Below are 19,940 nucleotides of genomic sequence, written 5' to 3' on the forward strand. Positions count from 1 at the left end.
CGGCTGGTAACCACTGAAGATAATAACTCTAAAATAATTTCTGTTGCAGTGAAAGTGAAGAGAAAGATTCTGCTGTTGGCCTTAGGTTCAGTTTATTTCAGTTGTAAGCTCTCCTCATATTCTGCCCACACACTCACACACACACACACACGCTCTCTCCATCATTTATTTGCTGTTTGACTGTTGGTTTTTCCTCTGTCTTCCAGGCTTCAAGTGCCCTGTGTGCTCCAAGTTTGTGTCCTCAGATGAGATGGATCTTCACCTGGTGTTGTGTTTGACCAAACCCAGAGTGACGTACAACGGTAAGACACTCTGACAAATCACAGACAGTGGATGAACTCATAGGTTGTGACTTTCAAAGTCTTTTAAGTCCCTATAAGGAGTTTCTAAGTGATCTTGAAAAAGTCCCCCTTCTGTGCCTGATCGTAGTCCACACTTTAAAATGAGATTATCAGCATCAATATAGGTTATTCCTAAATGTCACTTTTCAGCCTGGCCAGGTCGAATAGGACCAGATTGATTTACGGCACCTCAAAGTCTGTATGACAACACCACGCCGGCTGATGAAGTTTAGTTGTGATTTTGTGTGTTTTTCTCTGCTGAAAACAATTTCTGTGATTAGTTTTGTAGTGGTGGTGGGCACTGGAGCCTAACTGTCACACAGAAAAAGGACAAAAGAGCAGAAGAAAGATAAACAGGACAGAGATAGAGCACGAGCTAAAGGCTAACACAGGAGCTAAACTAATGTTGACTCCAACCCACAGTCAGCAGTTATTCTGCAGTGGTCTGTTCAAACTAGAGAGTCTATATAATAAAATGAAAAATGAGGTTATGTTAGCTCTGATTGGTAGATGACTGGGAGGGCATAACCAGAATTCACTAACGTTACACATTACAGACACGTCTTAGAGCGCCAGGCTGTGAGTGGAGCTAAATATAGCAAGCTGCTAAACTATGGTACAAACTGACAAAGTTTGCTTGTTGTCACGTTTCAAAGCATAGCTCTACCTACCTGTTGATAGACCATACCTCGTTGCATTGTATCTGGTAAAAAGTTGTTGAAATGAACACACACCTTGCTATGCCATCACTACAGTCTGCGTGAGACTCCAGGCCAAAAAGTGTAGCTGCAATCCACTTCAAACAGATCCTCATCACAGTCTCTTTTAGCCAGAGATTACCATATGTGGGTGAGCAGTTGCAGCAGCAGGAAGTACAAAGTATCATCTTTATCATCATCACCATCTTTTGGTGTCATGTTCACTAAAAGTGCTTGTATACCGCAGGAACTTCCTCAGGAACTGGGGACTTTTTAAGGGACTATAGGTGCTTTATCGACTGCAAGATCTAGAATCTAAGGGGCCATTTACACAACAGTTTTAGGAAGAAACGCGAAAGCAAAAGTGTTACCGTGTTTCAACCTCTCAGAAACCGTGTTTCAGCTGACCTAAAATACAAACTTTTGAAAACAGCCTCCAGGGTGGATTATATCTGAAACACTGCAGCTACCTTTGCCGTGTACACAGTAAGTCAGAGTTTTCAGAGGAAACGCTGACATCACATTGTTTTGAACATCAGCATTCAACAGGACAACAGTACTGTTGTTACGATCGTCGTGGTCTACCATGTTGTTCTTGTGCTGCCTAATCTGCTGAATCTGTGACTGTCTTTAACAAAATGAGCATCTGTTGCTCCACTTCTGCTCTTAGCATTCACCAATACACCAGATGATCGGCACAACTCTACTTCAGAGAAGATCTACCAAAAGACGCTTCTGGACAAGACAATTGTAGTGCCAACTACAGGCCTAACATGCTTACTACAGCGTTTCTGTGTAAGATTTCTGTGTCCGTGCAGATTTTTTTTTTCAATGGGCATTTGGGGATTTTGGAGTGAACCATTGCCGTGCAAATGGGGCCAAAAGTGATCCACTCCTGAAAACAGCCCTGCCCTGGGGGTGTTACATTCCTGATGTCCAGGAACTTTGGGGGCGGGGCCTGCAAGCTTAATGTTTCTGATTGGTGGAGCACCCTCAGTGTTTTATTTCCCCTCCCTCAGTCCACAGTAAGATGACCCCCAGCTGTGATGGACCTGGTTTAGTACCTCCTAAACTGTGGTCTTCTATGAGCCTGACAGTGTGAATGTGTCTCTGTCAGCTCCCGGTGTTCCAGTTTAAAGAGTGACCCTGTAAACTGGTGACCTTCAGGCGAACGCGTCAGTGGATATCCAGGTTACACCAGCTGATCAAACACAGAAGAAGTGTCATAATGTCCTCATTAGATCAGTATTCAGTGATAATCTGAAGGTGTTTGAGAAGGCGCAGATAGCGCCCTCTACTGTTTGAAAAAAAAAAAAAATCATGACATTTTATTTTCATCCATCTGATTTGAATTTTGTTCACCACATACAATATTTTCAACCATCTGATGAGGTATCACAATGTTTTAAAATGTAAAAAAATCAATTTTTGCAGTTAAGGGCTGTTTTAAGAGGCTGTGAAGGACGTTAAAGTGGAGCATCCCTGAAAAGACCAGAGTATTGTGTATTTAAACATATTCTTTAAAGGAACCATCACTTTGCACTTCAAAATGACTAACACTTTCTTAAAAGGAGACAATCCCAGCTCTCTGGTTATGTAATCTGAGCCTCTGTTTGCAGTCTGCTTTCCTGTGAAATCTTGTGTAATCTTCCTGTAATGTTTCCAAAACTGTAGATGAACGCTGTGGCTGCCTGCAGGCGGCTTCTTCTTTTATTCATCTCGGAATAAAATCTGTTCAACTCATATGTGTTTAATGCCTCCACAGAGCTGGATAATGTGACTCAGAGCCGTGGTTCAGTCTGGTGTTTGCCCTTCGCTCCTGCCTAAATATGGGCCGTTTATCAGGTTTGTAAAGGTCGTTTAAAGAGTCCTCACATTAAAGTCACAGGCAGCAGGAGATAATCAGGGTTTATTGAGCACTTCACACACTGCTGAGCCTGACAGCGGTCACTTATTAAAGTAGTCAAAGTATACGACCTCTTGGTCTGCAGTCTCTTCCTAAAGCTCCGTCACAGCTGGGAAGTCTGATTAGAAACACTCCAGTGATGTTGCTGGAGTCAGTACTGGTTTGGGCTCTGTGCTGTGAGTCCATTCTGCACATTAGTGTCATCACAACTTCATTTTCATCCAGATCATCAGCAGGTAACTTCATGAGCCTCGTGAATGAAACTCTCTGAAGTATCTGAGCCCTGCAGTGGGTTTTATTTTCAGTGATGCTCTTACTCGGCCCAGGACCTGCTCTCTTTGGTTGACGTGTGTGTGCTTCTTGGCTTTTGCCTGGATCAAAGAATCCACACAGCCCACCTGAACAGCTGATTTAGAGTAGGCGTCTGGGATGTTGCTACAATGACTGTTCATTACATGGTTTGTGACATGATGAAGAGTTTACATCTACCACCTGAGTTTTAGTAAAAATGTTAAAGACATCACAATACAATAAAAAAAGGAAAGTTTCCTGGACATGATTGAGTTTCCTTTTTTTGAATTAAAGAAATAAATCTACATTTTAACTCAGGGTGGGTACTGAGTTTGGTACTTTAATAGGTACCAACCAATTTCTGTCTGTAGTCTAAAGTACTGATTCACGTAAAATCAAAACGTACCATGTTTGGGTACCTAAACACATCCTTTTGACTGCGAGAGAGTGGAAGAGTAGGTGATTTTCCATGCTGAACATGAACACAACATTGCAGGTTTATATATTGAAGAGTAAACATGTAAAAATTGAAAAACTTTGAGGTATTTTTTTTAGATACAAATTATTATTTATTACCACATAAACGCACAAAAGTACCAATAACTGTACCAGCACATGTTACGTTGATGAGAAGCTCTAAAGGTTGTTTTCAACTATTTTTCGATGAATGGCCCAGCCCTATGTCACTTTTTTGTGAGCCAGAAGAAGAGCTTTAAACTTGACTGGCCCTGCCACAACACCAGGATGACCAAATCACCAGATGTCACCCTCTGTTTGCCTGTAACTTCTGTGTTGGTTAAGGGTTTTTCAGCTGCTGAACACTGAACAGACTCTGAGCCGGACTTTTACAGATCTGCTTTTGCATGCTGAACAAGTGTGCTGTTTCACCCTGATTGACAACAAGGTGCTTCTTCTTCAGCCTAGAAACATCTATCTGGGTCTGTTCCTGGTTTTTCAAATGACTGAGTTTATTTTTTGAGTGACTCTATAATAAGGGGTGGATTTCAAGTTCATGGGTTACACTTATCAATTTTACTAAGTATTAATTTTAGGGCTGAACAATTTTGGAGAATAATCTAATTGCGATTATTCTGGACCAATATTGCGATTGCGATTTAGCATGCAATTTTCAGGGGGGATGTATGTCTGCTACATTATTCTCTTAACACAAGCAATACAACATTCTGTAGTATGACCAACACAACAAAGGATACTGTCAACATATAAACAAGTCTTTCCTGTAGGCCAGGCCTACATGTTATGATAAGATGAGAATAATTGATATGAATAATGTATCTTTAACTATTACAATCACATTAGAATATTGACTGGTTGATTTATCTACAAGCCTTGTAGACTTGTAATGGAATTATCATTAATTTCCTTAAATAAAATCAGGAAAAGAAACAAAGTCCTGCATTACAAAAGGCCAGGTATGAACAATAATATAAAAAACTAATAGGAATCTTCTCTTCTATGAATCTCACACTAAATAAAGTGAAGAACTGTGAATAAAAATAAAATTTTGGCTCAACCACTGAAATATGTATACTTGTGGAATGCACTTTTTAAATGCACTTTAAAAGCTTTCTTTTCCTTTTTTTATTTAAATTGCAGCCTTTGCGATTTGAAAATTGCATTGTATTACATTGTGATGTCGATTTAAATTTGATTAATTGTTCAGCCCTAAGTAATTTCAAGCAGGGTTGTACGGTGGTGCAACAGTTAGCACTGCAGCCTCACAGCAAGAAAGTCACCGGTTTGTTTCCCAGCTTGGCCAGTGGGCCTTTCTGTGTGGAGTTTGCATGTTCTCCCTATGCATGTGTGGGTTCTCCCTGGCTTCCTCTCACAGTCCAAAAACAAGCTCATCAGGTTAATTGAGCACTCTAATTTTACAGTGGGTCATTTGGCTGATATTTTGCTTTCATTTATTACAGAAAGTTGTCAGGTTCCATCAGTTATTTAGCAAAAAAATGAAAGTCAGATTGGAATTTACAGTTTTTGTGCTGTCTGATTTCTCAAATCTCAAGTTTGCTCTTCAAAAAAACCACTAGAATGCATGTTTTTGTTTATTTTCAGTATTTTTGTTCAAAATAATCATTAAAACATGACAAAGGTGTTTGAAAAACTATCAAAATAATTAATTTAGTTAAAATATTTCACTTTGTGTGCGTGAGAAATCTGTGTCAACTTTGTTACCCATCGGAAAAACCCTATAAATCAGCAATAGTTTACTCCAGAGTCACATGACTTAAATCAGCTGAAGTCCCATCCTTTTTGGTGGGAACCTTGAAGAAAGTGTGTCATGTTTCAGCTCCTCCTCATCAATATTTCATCAGAATGATTGTCTGTACATGGGGCGCATTAACTGATCATTAACTGTGTTACCAACATTTTCTGCTGTTCTTACTATAGATGTTATAAAGACCAAACTGTGAAGAAAAGGAGCAGAAATATGAGCTGATGGAGGTCAGGTGGTGCCATGTTCAAGGTCTGCAGTTAGCACAAGGGACAAAAAATGGGGGAAATGTTGACTGTGTTAGCATCACTAAATGTAGAGTTGTAGAGACAGGTTTCTCTCTTCTTGTCCTGTCAGCTGTGTTACAGGGATTTTTAAGCCATAATTCTTTAAATTTTGTCTTATCTGTAATATACATGATGGGGGACATTTCTTAGAGAGTGTAGTCTGACATAGAAATGTTGAATAACTCTAAATTCAGTATAATATGGATTTATTTTGAAAAATACCAAATGCACCATTTTTTTTTATTTAGTACATTCCTGGTTTATACTTTACAAACAAATAGAGTATGAAGTAAACAAAGCACACATTTTTTAACTTTGTGTAAACCTAAAATGTTTCCCTAATTACAGAATCACTCTTTTACAGCTAAGACTTTCGTGTAGTTATCGTCGTGCGTTTTTAATGCTTCTGTTTGAAAGTTAGTCTCTAACATTCCTCCATGAGCGAGAGTCAGGAGAATGACACACTGCATATCTAGACTTTGTCCCAGCTTGTTTTCATGGGTGAAGTTGGCTCTTTGTTTTTTGTCAAGGCTTGATGATGTGAAGAATAAAAAGTACTATGTGTTTGGTTCTGTTGAAGACACTTTGGTCCTTTTTGAACTGATTCCATCAGTTTGAAGATTATTTTTTTAAATCACCTTGTTCTGGGTCTTCCTCTCAGCGTGGATGACCTACTTTTAATGGCTGTCGGCAGTGGTAGTATTTTTATGACTGGAAACAATCCAGGAAAATGATCGCAGAGCAGCAGACACCCTTCAGCAGTTTATTTCAGAAATCACACCAGCCTGAAAAATGCACAAACATGTTTTAGTCATCATCTCTGAAGGCAGTTTCCCTGTTTGTGTTCTGGTGCTGGATATTTTGGGGACAGTTTCGGTTCCTTCTTTAAGCCAGCTGACTTCCTGTTTGGCAGGCAGCGTTTCCTCTCTGATTTACTGTCTGTCAGTCATGTGACAGTCATGATTGGATCAGTTCTCTAGAGACAGTCAGCAAAGGACAGGAGTCAGTGAAACTGTGCTTCAGACACTTCCTCTAAGAGAGAAGTCCTCTCTGTGCTTTTCTGATCACCTGAAGGGAAGCGGGTCCTGTCAGGGGAAAGAAACATGTTGGTCCAGTTCTAGTTAAAATAAACCTTGGCCACATAAAAACTTTTGTTTCCCTCTGAGTCCATGATAAAAATTTTTATCCAGGATAAATGTCTCAGTGAATGATCTGATTAGTATTACATTGTGGATATGACAGTTTGTGACTAAAGTGATGAAACTGTCATGCATGATTTACTTATTTATTGCTCGGTCAAAACTATAGTCATGGTCTTTTAACAGCTTTTGACACTACCTTTCCCAGCAGCAAGATCAGAAGAACATTAAAGGCCCCTATCTAATGTTAGTATAAGTATTATTCTTTATTCTGTCCCTCTGGTACTGTATCTTTACATGATTTCAACTTGTTGTTTTTTTTAAGAATATACTCATTTCTCTCTCATTGGTGTTTTAGAAAAGCCTTACCTCAGCCTCTTTTATGAAACACTTCATTTTAGCAGCTGTCTCTTTAAGGCTCCCTGCTCCACAAACCCCCTTCCGTCTGACTGGCCAGCCCTCTGGAGGCCTGTTGGGGGCAGAGCTTGGAGTCTGAGGCCTGTCCCTCCAACAAGTCATGAACCAGAAATCCTCGTGTGATGACCTCATTGTGTGGTCTGAACACCCAGCATGGTTAATTTAAACACTTTAAAATGTGGGGAAGCAGAATACCCTCTCTTTGAAGAAAAAAAGAACATCTTTTTGATTCATTAAAATATATTGTTCTCCTCACTGATGATTAATGTACTTGAACCACACACCGTGCCACTCTGACTCTCATCATGTATCTAGACAGAAAGGATGAGCTGTGTCTGTCTTGTGTTGTTTATTCAGACAGATTGAGTTGGCTCAGTGTTAGAGGCAGTCGTGTCTTAATCCAAGGGGTTGAGGGTTCAAACCTTAGTCCTATATGCCAAAGTGTCCTTGAGCAAGACACTTAACCCCACTCTGCCACTGGAGCTGTGCCAGCTGTGTGTAAATGGGATTAGTTGATACTGATGGTGTTTTGTAGAGCAGCCTCTGAATGTGACACGTAATGCAGTATTTTTAAGTGGTCTGGGTTTTCTTTTTTCCTTTTTTTTAAAATCAATGGGACATTTACAAAAAAGGAGAGAAGTTCACCAGTATTCACAAAAAACCTTAACCTCCTCCCCACAAAGAAAACGGTCAAGCTAACGTTACTCCATTAACGGGCCACCAGACAGAGTCATTATGTATCTGTGGCATCAGACAGGGAGGCAACAGTAAAAAGAATAAGTCAAATGAGGAAGAGGAAACCTGCAACACTGGCCAGGAGAAAGTTCAACAGCAAAGATGATTCAGCCACAGTGAGCATTGTGGACTCAACTGTAACATGTGTTGTGAGTCTATAAAACGTCAGTTTGTGGGGCCGGGACCAAAGGCTTTTCTTCTTTTTTAGGGATGGGTATCTGTCACATTGAAACGATACAGTACTGATGCCTGGTACCTGCCATCGGTAGGGATGGGTACCTTTCACATTTGAAATGATTCGGTACCGATGCCCAGTACCTGGCAATCTGTATCGGTACTCAACGGTACCAATTTTCTGTACTGTGCTTATGTGGTAAAAAATATCATTTTTTTGAATAATAATTTAATTTAACAATGATAATAATAATTATATATATATATATATATATATATATATATATATATATATATATATATATATATATATATATATATAATTTTTTTTTCTTTTTTTTAATTTTAGAAATTTATTTTTCAATACATAACCTTGCAATGCTGTGCTCATGTCCAGCATAGAAAATGCCTACGCTTCCACTCCTTCACAGTCACAAGGATGCATTTAGGTACCTAAACATGGTACCTTTTGATTTTACGTGAATCGGTACCCGGTACTTTTGACAGAATTCAGTCGGTACCTATAAAAGTACCTAATTCGGAACCCATCCCTACCGATGGGTATTAGTCCTCAAAGGTACCAAGTTTCTGTACTTTTTTTATGTGGTAAAAAAATATCAAGTTGTTTGATAATAAAATCTCAAGTTTCTTTGGTTTAACATTTTTATTCTTCAGTTCATGTCCAGCATGAAAAATCACCTACTCTTCCACTCCCTCACAGTCACAAGGATGCATCTAGGTACCTAAACATGGTACCTTTTGATTTTACATGAATCGGTACCCGGTACTTTTGGCAGAATTCAGTCAGTACCTATAAAAGTTCCTAATTCAGTGCCCATCCCAACCTCACATTGAATTCTTTTACAATTTTGGGGGTGATTCGATCTAAAATGAAGTTTGCATAAGTTCATGCAGGACATTGAAGTCATTTGCCCAGCTGTATCAGCTGTAGCTCCCCATTCAACCAGTCACAGCTTGTATGTAGCAATAAGGCAGTTTATTAACTCACATCTCCACTCTCACCTATCCCTGCTACTCTTATGCTATCCACACTTTGCTGCTTCTTGAAGAAGTATCCTCTCCTCCTACTAAGTCTCCATGCTTGTATGTTTTAAAGTATGTATGTACTTATCCATGTGGGGAATTTTTGTTGCACCCCCTGGAAAAACTTGGTTAACACAAAATAGAGCTACAACACCAACTATAACTGTGTTTCCAATCTGCAAAAAATGGTTCAAACGTATGCCTGAACTGCAATTCTCCAGTTTTTTACATTTCGCTTTTTTTAACACAAGTTGAATGATGATGATGATGATGATGATGATGATGATGATGATGATGATGATGATGATGATAAAGATGTCTACAGAATATATCAGGAGCTATATTGAGTCAGTTTTTAGGATTCATCCAGGAGATCTGACATTACGCTACTAGATAGTCGAAGAAAAACATTTCACCCTCTGCTGGAGGAAAGTGGTAACATTTTGCCAACCCAGTTTATAGACATAGACTAAAATGAAGGATTTTAATATTTAAAAAAATTGTGATCTAAAAATGGTGAAACAAAAAATCTCCAAACTTGCGTGAATCAAGTTTTTCTTCCACCCCTATCAGTTTGCTATTTAGCTGTTGTTCACGGGCTGTTGAGTGTGTTTGCTTTATTTATTTATGTATTCATTTATGGTGGGTGATCCTTAGTCTGAGAGACACTGTTAATTTGTCTTCTTTTGTGCTTCAAAAAATTAATAATTTGCTGAAAAATGTGTCTGTCAGACGTCTGAGGGAACATGTATGAAGTATGTTTAGCTGATGTTTGTATGAACTTTAACTTGAAGACTTCTCATCTTGATGTAATCTGATGAGAATAAAGACATAGGATGAGAATCAAACCACTGAAGGTCAGTGTAAAATTTCCAGGGCCTTCCCTAATACTGTCTATCCTGACACACATACAGTACACACACTCATAAACCTCTGGCCTCTAAATATATCCTCCACTGGTTCATGACACAGGCGCACACACAGCAGCTGTCATGTGTGCATGACATCACAGCTCGCCCTGCATGTGTGGCGTCCTCGAGCTGCATCACAGAGCCTGAGATTTTTCATGACCTGGTTTCAGATTTATGACTAGCTCTGAAACAGACTGATGACACTGTCAGAGCCCAGTTGTTCATTCGACGCTCAGCGAGACGAGACGTGATAAGAAGCTCGGGTTCAGAGGTCAACCTGCTGCAGTAAACCGCTGCTCTTTGATGCACTTCCTCCTGCGTGGTGCCTCACTATCAGCTGCACCAACTAACAGACAACTACTAACAGAGAGCAGCGCTGACAGGAAGTGTTTGACTTTAATGAGGGCGGTCACAAAGGTTTCAAAACAGAAGTGTAAACCTTGTTCAAGAGATGACATGTTGCGAACCCTTTAAGAGGGGGTGTCTGCTTTTCCACTTAACACACATGGATCTAAAGTATCATCTAAAGTACCAGTGCTGGATGTTCAAACTGAGCATGTGCAGATTTTCAAACCTCTACATATTCAGATGTTGTAGGAATCCCTGAATCCATCTGCAAACTGGTCAAAGTGTTTGGTTATAAAATTAGCTCCTGATCTTAACCAGACTTACTGAAAGACTTAAAAAAGCATGATACCCCCTCTTTTAAGAGCCTTTATCAGCAGGGGACCTTTGGCGGGAAACTGAAGTCTTACATCTTGTAGATAGTAGAGATAGACTGTTTTTCAAACCGCCTACTACACTAGAAGTGCCGACTATCTTGGCTGAAATTTAGCACGCAGTAATCAGTATGTGAAAACTTGCAAAATCTGCATCATACTAAAAATCCCTGGATAAAGATAAAGATAAAGATAAGATATACTTTATTCATCTCCGAAAGGAAATTCATGAATTTCAGGATGTCCTTCTGGTCCAGGAAAATTTCTCAGTATGCGGTGGCAGGTTTTGGTGAATTACTGCCATCTAGTGGAATGAGTCAGCATTATAATTACAACACAACAACATTAACATTAGGCAATCCACAAAATAGAAGTGAAGCGATGAGAAAGAAACATCTGTAAATCTTGTCACTTCTGGTTGTAAAAGAGGTGTTCACTTCTACAAATACATTAAAGTCTGTTTAAAACATGAATTACCCTTTTTTATCATACGTGGATTATATGGAAGTGTTTTTATCATCAGCTGTAAAACTAAAAATCCTGATTTGTTTTTTGTCAATGATATAACTTTTGGTGTAAGATTAGGAATCAAGAATGGTGATTCTGTTTGATATGATTAAAAAAATAACTAAATGCCGAGATCTGCCCATAGCTTGTCTTGCGTATTTTTATATTAAAGGCAAAAAAAACAAATCATCTGTAGCTTCACCTTCCGAGACTGAAAACCAGAGTAGTATACTAAAAAACAGACCCAACAGAACAGTCATACTGCATACTACAAGCAAAAGCTGTAGGTAGTATACAGTAGTAGGTTTGGAAACAGCCATGGTATGATCATGTTTCAGGTAAAAAAGTTGTAATATTTGTACAATGAGTGTGTTAAACTAAGTAATTATTTGCTTTGCTTTTGGTTGGAGCACAGTCACGTCTTGGTTGAAACTATCTCACACTAGACTTTGAAAAAAAGTCAAAACTGTTAAACATTCAAGAAGCAGAATGTGATTTAATTCAGATTTAATCTCACCCATTATCTACCAGTCAAAGGCAGTGACTGAAGATGTAAAGGAAGACATTTAAATCAGGCTCTCTGTCCATCTGATGTAAAGCATAAATATAGTTTCGACTCACATCATGTGACAGTTTGTTTCTCAATCACTGTGAATTAGCAAAGGCACTGGAACTATTAACCAAGTTTGACCGTTAACGCATCAACACACGTTTCTCTGAGGGTGAACAGCCCAGCACACTGCATGTAGGTCCATAATGTAGGCATCCACAACTAATGCTTCCATTAAAGCTAACATCTGTGATACCACCCTCTGTGTGTGTGTTATAGTGTGTGTGTGTATCAGACTGTATGAATGAGTGTGTGGCTGAGCTGCACTGTCAGTACACTAAAGATGTTTTCCTCTCAGCTGAGCTGGATGTCATGTGCTGCAGCCCATAATAACTGGCTTTTCCAGGCCTATGTGGGTTAATCCACTGTTACGTAAGGCCAGCTCTAATGACTCTGTGTGTTTTGCTGCAGGTGATGGCTTTAATGGTTCGCACGCTGATTTCCACTGTAGACTCTGACCACTACGACGCAAAGCAGGAAGAGATAAAAACCACTGAGTGTAGACAGACGCACACACACACACACTCACACTCAGACTGTCTGTGACAGAGGTTGGCTGAGGTAAAGATTTCTTTGTTCAACCCAGACTGAGTGTATTTATATTATGAACCAAAAGACTGCTCAGAAAAGCTCCCTACAGGAAACACCACGGAGGAAACGTGTTTTTAGTTTCCCTCTACGTTAACAGAACCAAAGGAGTATGAGCCTAACAGATCCAGGTCCATAAGTGCCCTGTTTACACAACAGTGTTTCATCCCCAAAACACTAAAACGCTGCAAAAAAATCTGTGTTTGAGGGACTGAGAACGCTGTAGTAAGCATGCCATGCCTCTAGGTGGCGCTAAAACCATCTTGTCCAGAAGCAGCTTTTGGTAAATCTTCTCTGAAGTAGAGTTGAGTCAATCATCTGGTGAATTGGTGGATGCTAAGAGCAGAAGTGGAGCAACAGATGCACATTTTGTTAAAGACAATCAGCTCAAGCACAACCCGGTAGACCACAACGATCGTAATGATGGAACTGTTGGACTGTTGGATGCGCTTGAAAGACAGGAGCGTGAAAACCTCGGCTTGCTGTTAACATGGCAATGTGGTTTTGAGTTTCATCCCAAAACCGTTGACGTGTAAACGGCCCCTAAATTCCTCGCCAGTAGTTGGCGCTACATTGCCGCAGCTTGACACCACGGCAAATGTTCGCCAGGTTCTGTTCAGACAGTATGAATGAACCAGGGGGAGTTAACTGTTTAACTGTTTTATTTTGCACTTCAGTTTATTTTAAAAATTCCTTAAACTCTGACAGGTGTTAGTTTTATTTGGCACATTTGTTGAGAGTAACTGTGCACTGTGACTAGGCTGTCTTTGTTGAAAATGATCCGTCATTATGTTCATAGAAATTTTTTGTATCTAAAGTAGTAGTAGTATTTGTATTAGGGGTGGGAGAAAAATCGATGTATCGTAGTGTCAGATTCCTTGATTTAATCCTACAAACTGACTCACATGTGATGTGCATTTTTGGGGGTAAATACGGCTCCAAATGTCTGTAGACATCATCATCATCATCATCATCATTCAACTTTTTCTGGAACTGGAAAATTGCAAAAAACAGGACTAGCAGAGAATTCAAATCGAATCGCCACCACAAAATTCATAAAAGAATCGAATGGGGAGAAAGGTGTATTGTCCCCTTGTATCAGTGAGTATTCAAGATTAGGGGTGTAACGGAACACAAAAATCACGGTTCGGTATGTACCTTGGTTTTAGGGTCACGGTTCGGTACATTTTCGGTACAGTATAGAACATCGCACAACCATTTACTTGTTCAGCATGTTTATTAAACCAAAAAACTTGCCATTATACAGCGAGGGAGGAGGCTCTTCAAGCTCCGGTTGGTCGTTAGCAGCAGCCATGATGCACAATTCAGAAATAAGCTCCTGTGGCTATGGAAGCTCTTTGATATTCATCTTCTGATTGGCTCACCGTGAGACGTCACGTCCACATGATATGCACATGATCGCAAAGCATGAATCACAGACCACTTTCCTCATGAACATTGAAACGCCTGCCCTGCTCAGCCTATCGTAGACGAGTACTCATTTTTTAAGAGCCATGTGCAGTGGCTAACGTAAACCAAGTTTAGCCAAGTTTCCACCAAGCAGACCGGTTCAGTTTGTCTTGGTACAACGCGGATTTTGCGACGTTTCCCTTGACTTATCCCGGGACGGATCCCTAAAAACCGAGACGAGCCGTCCCACTTTTTTGGGACCCTTTCGTATGGGTGCCAGACTAAACCGATCCGCTCTCAGAAGGTGGATAGACAAAACACTGCAGACCGTTGATTGGTCAAAAGAATCTTCACTTACCGTGCGACAGGGGCCTTATTTCTCCTGGCAGCACACAGACTTCTCTGAAACGAAGCTTGACTGTTCTTTGTAACAGAGAGCTACATGCTAATCACAGAGAGGACGAAATGCTGCATGTCTTCCATCTGTGCTTTTTGTTTACTGTGTCGCGTTTTTCTTCTTTGTTGGACTTAATAGCGGGGTAAGCTGATACGGTGTCACGCCATTGTTTAACAGCTGCGGCTTACATGCCGCCTACCACGAGAGGGCACCGTTTGCTGTGGGAACGCAAACGGGATCAGGCTTAACTGTACTAAACCATCCCAAACCGTTCTGAACCAAACCGGACTGCTTGGTGGAAACGCAGCTTTACTGTACTCGTTTGAATACAGCACTGTACCGAACCGAACGGCCTTATGGAGCGGTTCGGCACGGATACATGTACCCTTACACCCCTATTCAAGATGCTAGCTGAGAGAACAAACCGCAGTGACTAAAACATTGTTTCTGATGTGTTTTTGGTGAAAAATTAAACTTTTGGCTTTAATATTCACATTTGTTAAAAGAGGGGGTTGTGTGCTTTTTTATGTGGTTTACAGCTCAAGACATCTTTTTCCTCTCTCTGGTGTTTAAGAAGGGGTTAGTTGTATAAAGCACAGTTGTACTGACAGAGATGGAGCTTGTTTTGCAGCGATATCACAGCCTGTAATCTTTACTGATGGTGTTGTTTTTCTCTGTCTCTCCGTCCTGGTAGAGGATGTCCTGACTAAGGATGCTGGAGAATGTGCAATCTGCCTGGAGGATCTGGCACAGGGGGACACCATCGCTCGTCTGCCCTGCCTCTGCATCTATCATAAAGGGTAAGAAGCTCCCTCTGCAGTTCAGCACTCATTCCTTTAGCGTGGCAGATAAACTTCAGTTTCAGCTCCTTTAGGTTTGTTCATCTCTGCATTTGGATTTTGTAATTTTTAGAATAATTCACAAGTGATGGAGAGAGAAACCAGCAGCCTGTGTTAAATATGTCTCAGGTTTATTTGGAGCCTCAGAGCAGAGTAGCATCAGTGAGCACACTTGATTTCTCAGCAATCAGGAAACACTCACATGACACTGTTTGCATTTCTCGTTCAACCATTTCTGTGAATCTTTCTCTAGAGTTAATTCCACTTTCACAGCATGATGTGTTTGTGAGACTTCCTGTGAAAAAAGCTCTCTGCAGCTGAAACAGAGCACTGGTTGTTTAGGCAGAAACTCTCGTGTTGAGCCGAGCAGGGCCAAGCTAACAGGTCAGAGGTCAACCTCAGGTAGCTGCCAGCATCAGTGAAGTAAATCCAAATCCAGTTCATGCAGAGAGGGCAGTAAAATCCCCAGAGCTCCAGTAGATGTCACAGACCCTGACTCTGTGTGGTTTGTGTCTTCACCGTGTGTGGGAGATGATCAGGAGCTCCCACACCTCTCTGTTCATCTGAATAAAACACATTCACAGGGTTTCAGTGGTGGGTTTCAGTGGTGGGTTTCAGCGATGGGTTTCAGTGGGTTTCTGCTTCATTTTAAAATAATGAAATGATTCAAAAGACATTCACTCTTGTAATGATCAGGTTTCACCACCTGGTGTCACCAGATTCACTAAAACAAGCAGCCTAGAAGCGTTCATATGCGTTGTTATGATCATTTAGTCTCATGTTGTGCTGTTATCATGTCTCATTCTGCCTCATGTTGTTTCAGATGTATCGACGAGTGGTTTGAGGTGAACAGATCCTGTCCAGAGCATCCATCAGATTAAAGCTTTTTGCACAGGTAAAACAAGAAGAAAGGTGATGTTTTCTGTCATCTTTCTCCTGAAGGGTATTTTACATCTGTTCCTGTTAATTAGTCTGTGGATAGAGCGGATATGATTCAAATTAGCCATAAAATGTGATTATTGTTTTTTAATTTTACTAAACAAAATTTAGTTTTCATAAAAAAGAACAGAATAGAAAACATCTGTAGCTTTATTAAAACTCAACTACAAAGCAGCCTTCACTTTAGTTTTGTTATTTAACCTTTGTCCATTTAATGATGATTTCAATTAGTGGTGCTGATGAAACTGTTTGAGGGCGAACACCTTTTATCCAAAGAGTTTTCATCAGACAGTTTCTGTGCCAAATTTCAGGCTTGCATCACCATTAAACTGTTAAACTAATGGGCATTCAACTGTAGAAGGCGGCCATCTTGAAAAAAGCACGTATTTGATAATAGAGGTGTCCCAGTCCGATATTGATATCGGATATCGGTCCGATATCAGCAAAAAAACAAATATCAGTATCGTATTGGAATGCATCTAAAATCTCCGACATAAGCAGTCCATTCCAAACCCCGCCTCTGCTGTTTTTATTTGATTTATTCTGGTTATTTTCTGGGTCTATCAATTTATTCTTTATTTTATTCAATTACTTGTATATTCTTATGTTTAATGTTCAAATTTCTGTTCCCCATTGGTTAATAATAAATGGGTCAGTTTTTCCTCATACCTACTGTTGCTGATTACTGTTCTTTGTTTGAGTAAGATCACTTAATCAAGTCTTTTCTAACATGACAGACACACTACAAAATAAGTAATAAAAGTATGCATGTTTAATGCTGATATTGTATCAGATTAATATCGGTATAGGCCAATACTCAATGCTGCAGTATCTGTATCGTATGGGAAGTGATAATGTAATATCGGGACATGCCTAATTGATGATGATGTCAGGTCACGCAAGGTCTGTTAGTCTGTTTGCAATAATGAGAGTGTGGAACTGTTACAGACCAAACCAAATGTATACAATGTAACAAAAACGCAAACCATGGTCCAGACTGGTCTTAGAAATGGGCCTTGAATTATTTAAAGGTTAAATCTACAACTTCACTAAGTTCATTACAAACAAAAAAGACAAAGAAAGAAAGAAAAATACACCTGAAGACTGATGAAAATGAACTGATGTAAAATCCACCAAAGACATGAGATATTTAAACATGACTGGATCTTATCCTGTCTTGAAATTTGATCTTTATAAATAATTTAACAGAGCTAGGTCCAAACCTAATCTGTTAGTGAAGTGTCTGGAGATGACAGTTTTTATTATTTGGGTTATAAAATAAAGATTGACTGACTTTATTTAAATTATATTTTGAAGTCGGAAAACCTCCTGGCCTTTTAAACAGACAAATAACATACAATTTTAAAGAAATGCCCACATATAGTGTATCAGATGACACAAAGTCATCAGCCAAAGCATCTACAAGCTGATTTATCAACTTCTTCTTCTTATGCTTGTAAAATATTCAGAGACCGACTCAGAATATCAAAGGTTATTGGACGTCTTTATAAAATGTGCTTCTAATAAAAACAGTCAAAGTATAGGATACAAACAAAAACAGTAACAGTGGTTGCTTGAACAGAACTCAAACATACTTTGAATGCCACCATCATTTGAAATCATCCCCAGTAGCTGATCCTTTGGAGTCGAGAAGTAACACTCAAACTCTTCAGAAAGTAGTGACGGGTGATCTGAAACCAAGTGGGAAAACGAGGGCCAAGGCTCAGTTTCTTCCAAAGTTCTGGCTTATGCTTGGAACGAGTCAAAACGGTTGAAGGAGTGAACACTGACAGGAAAGAGAAACTGTGGGAGGTGGGGTGAGACTTTCTGTGAGAAGCGCTGCAGTCCTGAGCAGTTATCAGACAGATGTCTGTCTAATTTGAGTCTGGTTCTGTCCAAGGTTTCTGCCTGTTAAAGGGAAGTTTTTCTTTGCCATTTTAACTTGCTAAATGCTGCAAAGTCCTGTACTCATGGTGGATTAAGATAAGATAAGACTCCTTATCTTGTCTTGATGTTGAGTTTCTGTTATTAAAGTTTTATTAACATTTACGGGTCTAGACCTGTCAATGTTTTTGTGAAGTGTCTTAAGATAATGCTTGTTATGTATTTAGCGCTATACAAATAAAAAAAAGACTGATTATCAAACCCTGAAGGTTGAATTAAATACTTTAACAGTCATTTCATATCATCAAGGCTCCTCATCTCCTCTAGCCCTCCCCTAATCTTGAGTACACTTTGTTTAAATTTTTGGAATCTGTCTGAGAAAGTTTGGATCACAAAGTGAACCCTCTTTGTCCTCTGCAGGTTCTCTGGAATGAGGCTGATCTACACTCCGGTGTGTGGATCCAGGAGATGGCTGGACACTGTGACCACTGTGATCAGTTTAACCCAATAATGTAGAACCACAGTGTGCCAAATCTCATTCAAGCAATCTTCAGGGAAACAGACTTCTGTGTTTTTATTTGAGTTGCACATCGACGATCAGTCTCAGACTGCACGGACTGATCTCCACCTCACAGAGCCACACAGGAGATGCTGGTGGGCGGGGCCTCTGAACAGCAGAAATCAGCTGATTGTACACCTGGACACTGGAGGAGGTGGGCGTGGTCCTGGAGCTGGGGTAGAGGAGGCGATGTGTGGAAGACTCCTCCCCCTTCTCCCCCTGCCCCGGCCTCTTCCTGCAGCATCCGTGTCTACCAGTGCCTTGTTGTTATTAGTGTAGTTGTTGTTGTGATGCCCGTCCACATCAGAGGGGGGCACACAAAGTCCAGACTGTCAGCAGAGCCAGCCGATCCACAAAGCCGACCTGCAGGACCATCAAACCACTACTGCCATTCAACCAGTGCAGGAGAAACAAGCCAGAGACGAGTGCAGCAGGAGTATCCGACTGCACACGCAGCTCGCACGTTTGCAGGACTGAAGCTGCAACAATGGTGCCAATCAACTGTGAAAACACACAAACACACACACACTCAGACACACAGAAATCATCTTCAGTGCTTTTTAATCATATTTCACAGAGGAAAGGTCCTCTGACACACACCCTGCCACCACACGCTGAGAGGATCCCTGCAGATTCAAACAAACATTTTCATGTCCCACCAGAAGAAGTTTCTCCTCCAAATGACGCGTTTTCAAGGTTTCTTTAATATTTGCTCATAACATTTCTCTGATAACTAAATGAAGATGTAACAGGTGTTCAGCAATGGATGTTAAGCAATAACAAAAAGTGAATCACAACATGAAAAATATGATTTTATAACATGAAATATTCACAAGCAACATTTCCACCTAACATGAGATGAGATGAGAGAACTATTTTCTTTGTTTTGTCAGGTTTGCTGTTCTGTTTAACAGCCTCTGTTGTTTTGTACTGTCTGTCAGAGGCAGATGTAATCTGAATAGACTGTGTTTTAATGATAGCATCAATCATTCTGCAGTTGCTTCAAGAGATGATGGAGCTGGTTCCAAACCCTGAGGAGAGAGGAAGTAGTCTTTAAAATTCACATTTGCTGTTTCTTTTTCTTTTGTAATACAGAGAAGTAAAAAGATTTCAGCTGATTGTTTCTGTGTCGCTTCTTTCATCGTAGACGTAAACCTACGGGCAGCTCTGAGGGTGTTTCTCTGAGATTAACAGTGTCTGTAAATCTGTTTCTGTACGTCCTAAACTCTCAAGAAAAAAAGAAAATTAAAAATAGAACAGAACATGAATACAATTCCAATGAAAGAAATGCAGCTTCAAAAAGGGA

At 40.0% G+C, this 19,940-nt stretch overlaps 1 protein-coding gene across 1 annotated transcript in view; it reads left to right on the forward strand.

Moving 5' to 3' along the window:
* Nucleotides 1-19,715, forward strand: part of znrf2b (zinc and ring finger 2b) — a 52,899-nt gene extending 33,184 nt beyond the window's left edge. Inside the window, exons 2-5 of the mRNA XM_074683696.1 lie at nt 207-302; nt 15,108-15,213; nt 16,076-16,147; nt 18,496-19,715. Of these exons, the coding sequence (XP_074539797.1) occupies nt 207-302; nt 15,108-15,213; nt 16,076-16,133 (260 nt within the window). The 3' untranslated portion in view covers nt 16,134-16,147; nt 18,496-19,715. The remainder of the gene's footprint in view (nt 1-206; nt 303-15,107; nt 15,214-16,075; nt 16,148-18,495) is intronic.
* Nucleotides 19,716-19,940: the final 225 nt, after the last annotated feature.

The sequence above is a fragment of the Halichoeres trimaculatus genome, unplaced genomic scaffold, assembly GCF_033239565.1.
Source record: "Halichoeres trimaculatus isolate MK-OKI-2021-1 unplaced genomic scaffold, fHalTri1.1 fHalTri1_scaffold_12, whole genome shotgun sequence".
NCBI classification, from domain to species: Eukaryota; Metazoa; Chordata; class Actinopteri; order Labriformes; family Labridae; genus Halichoeres; species Halichoeres trimaculatus.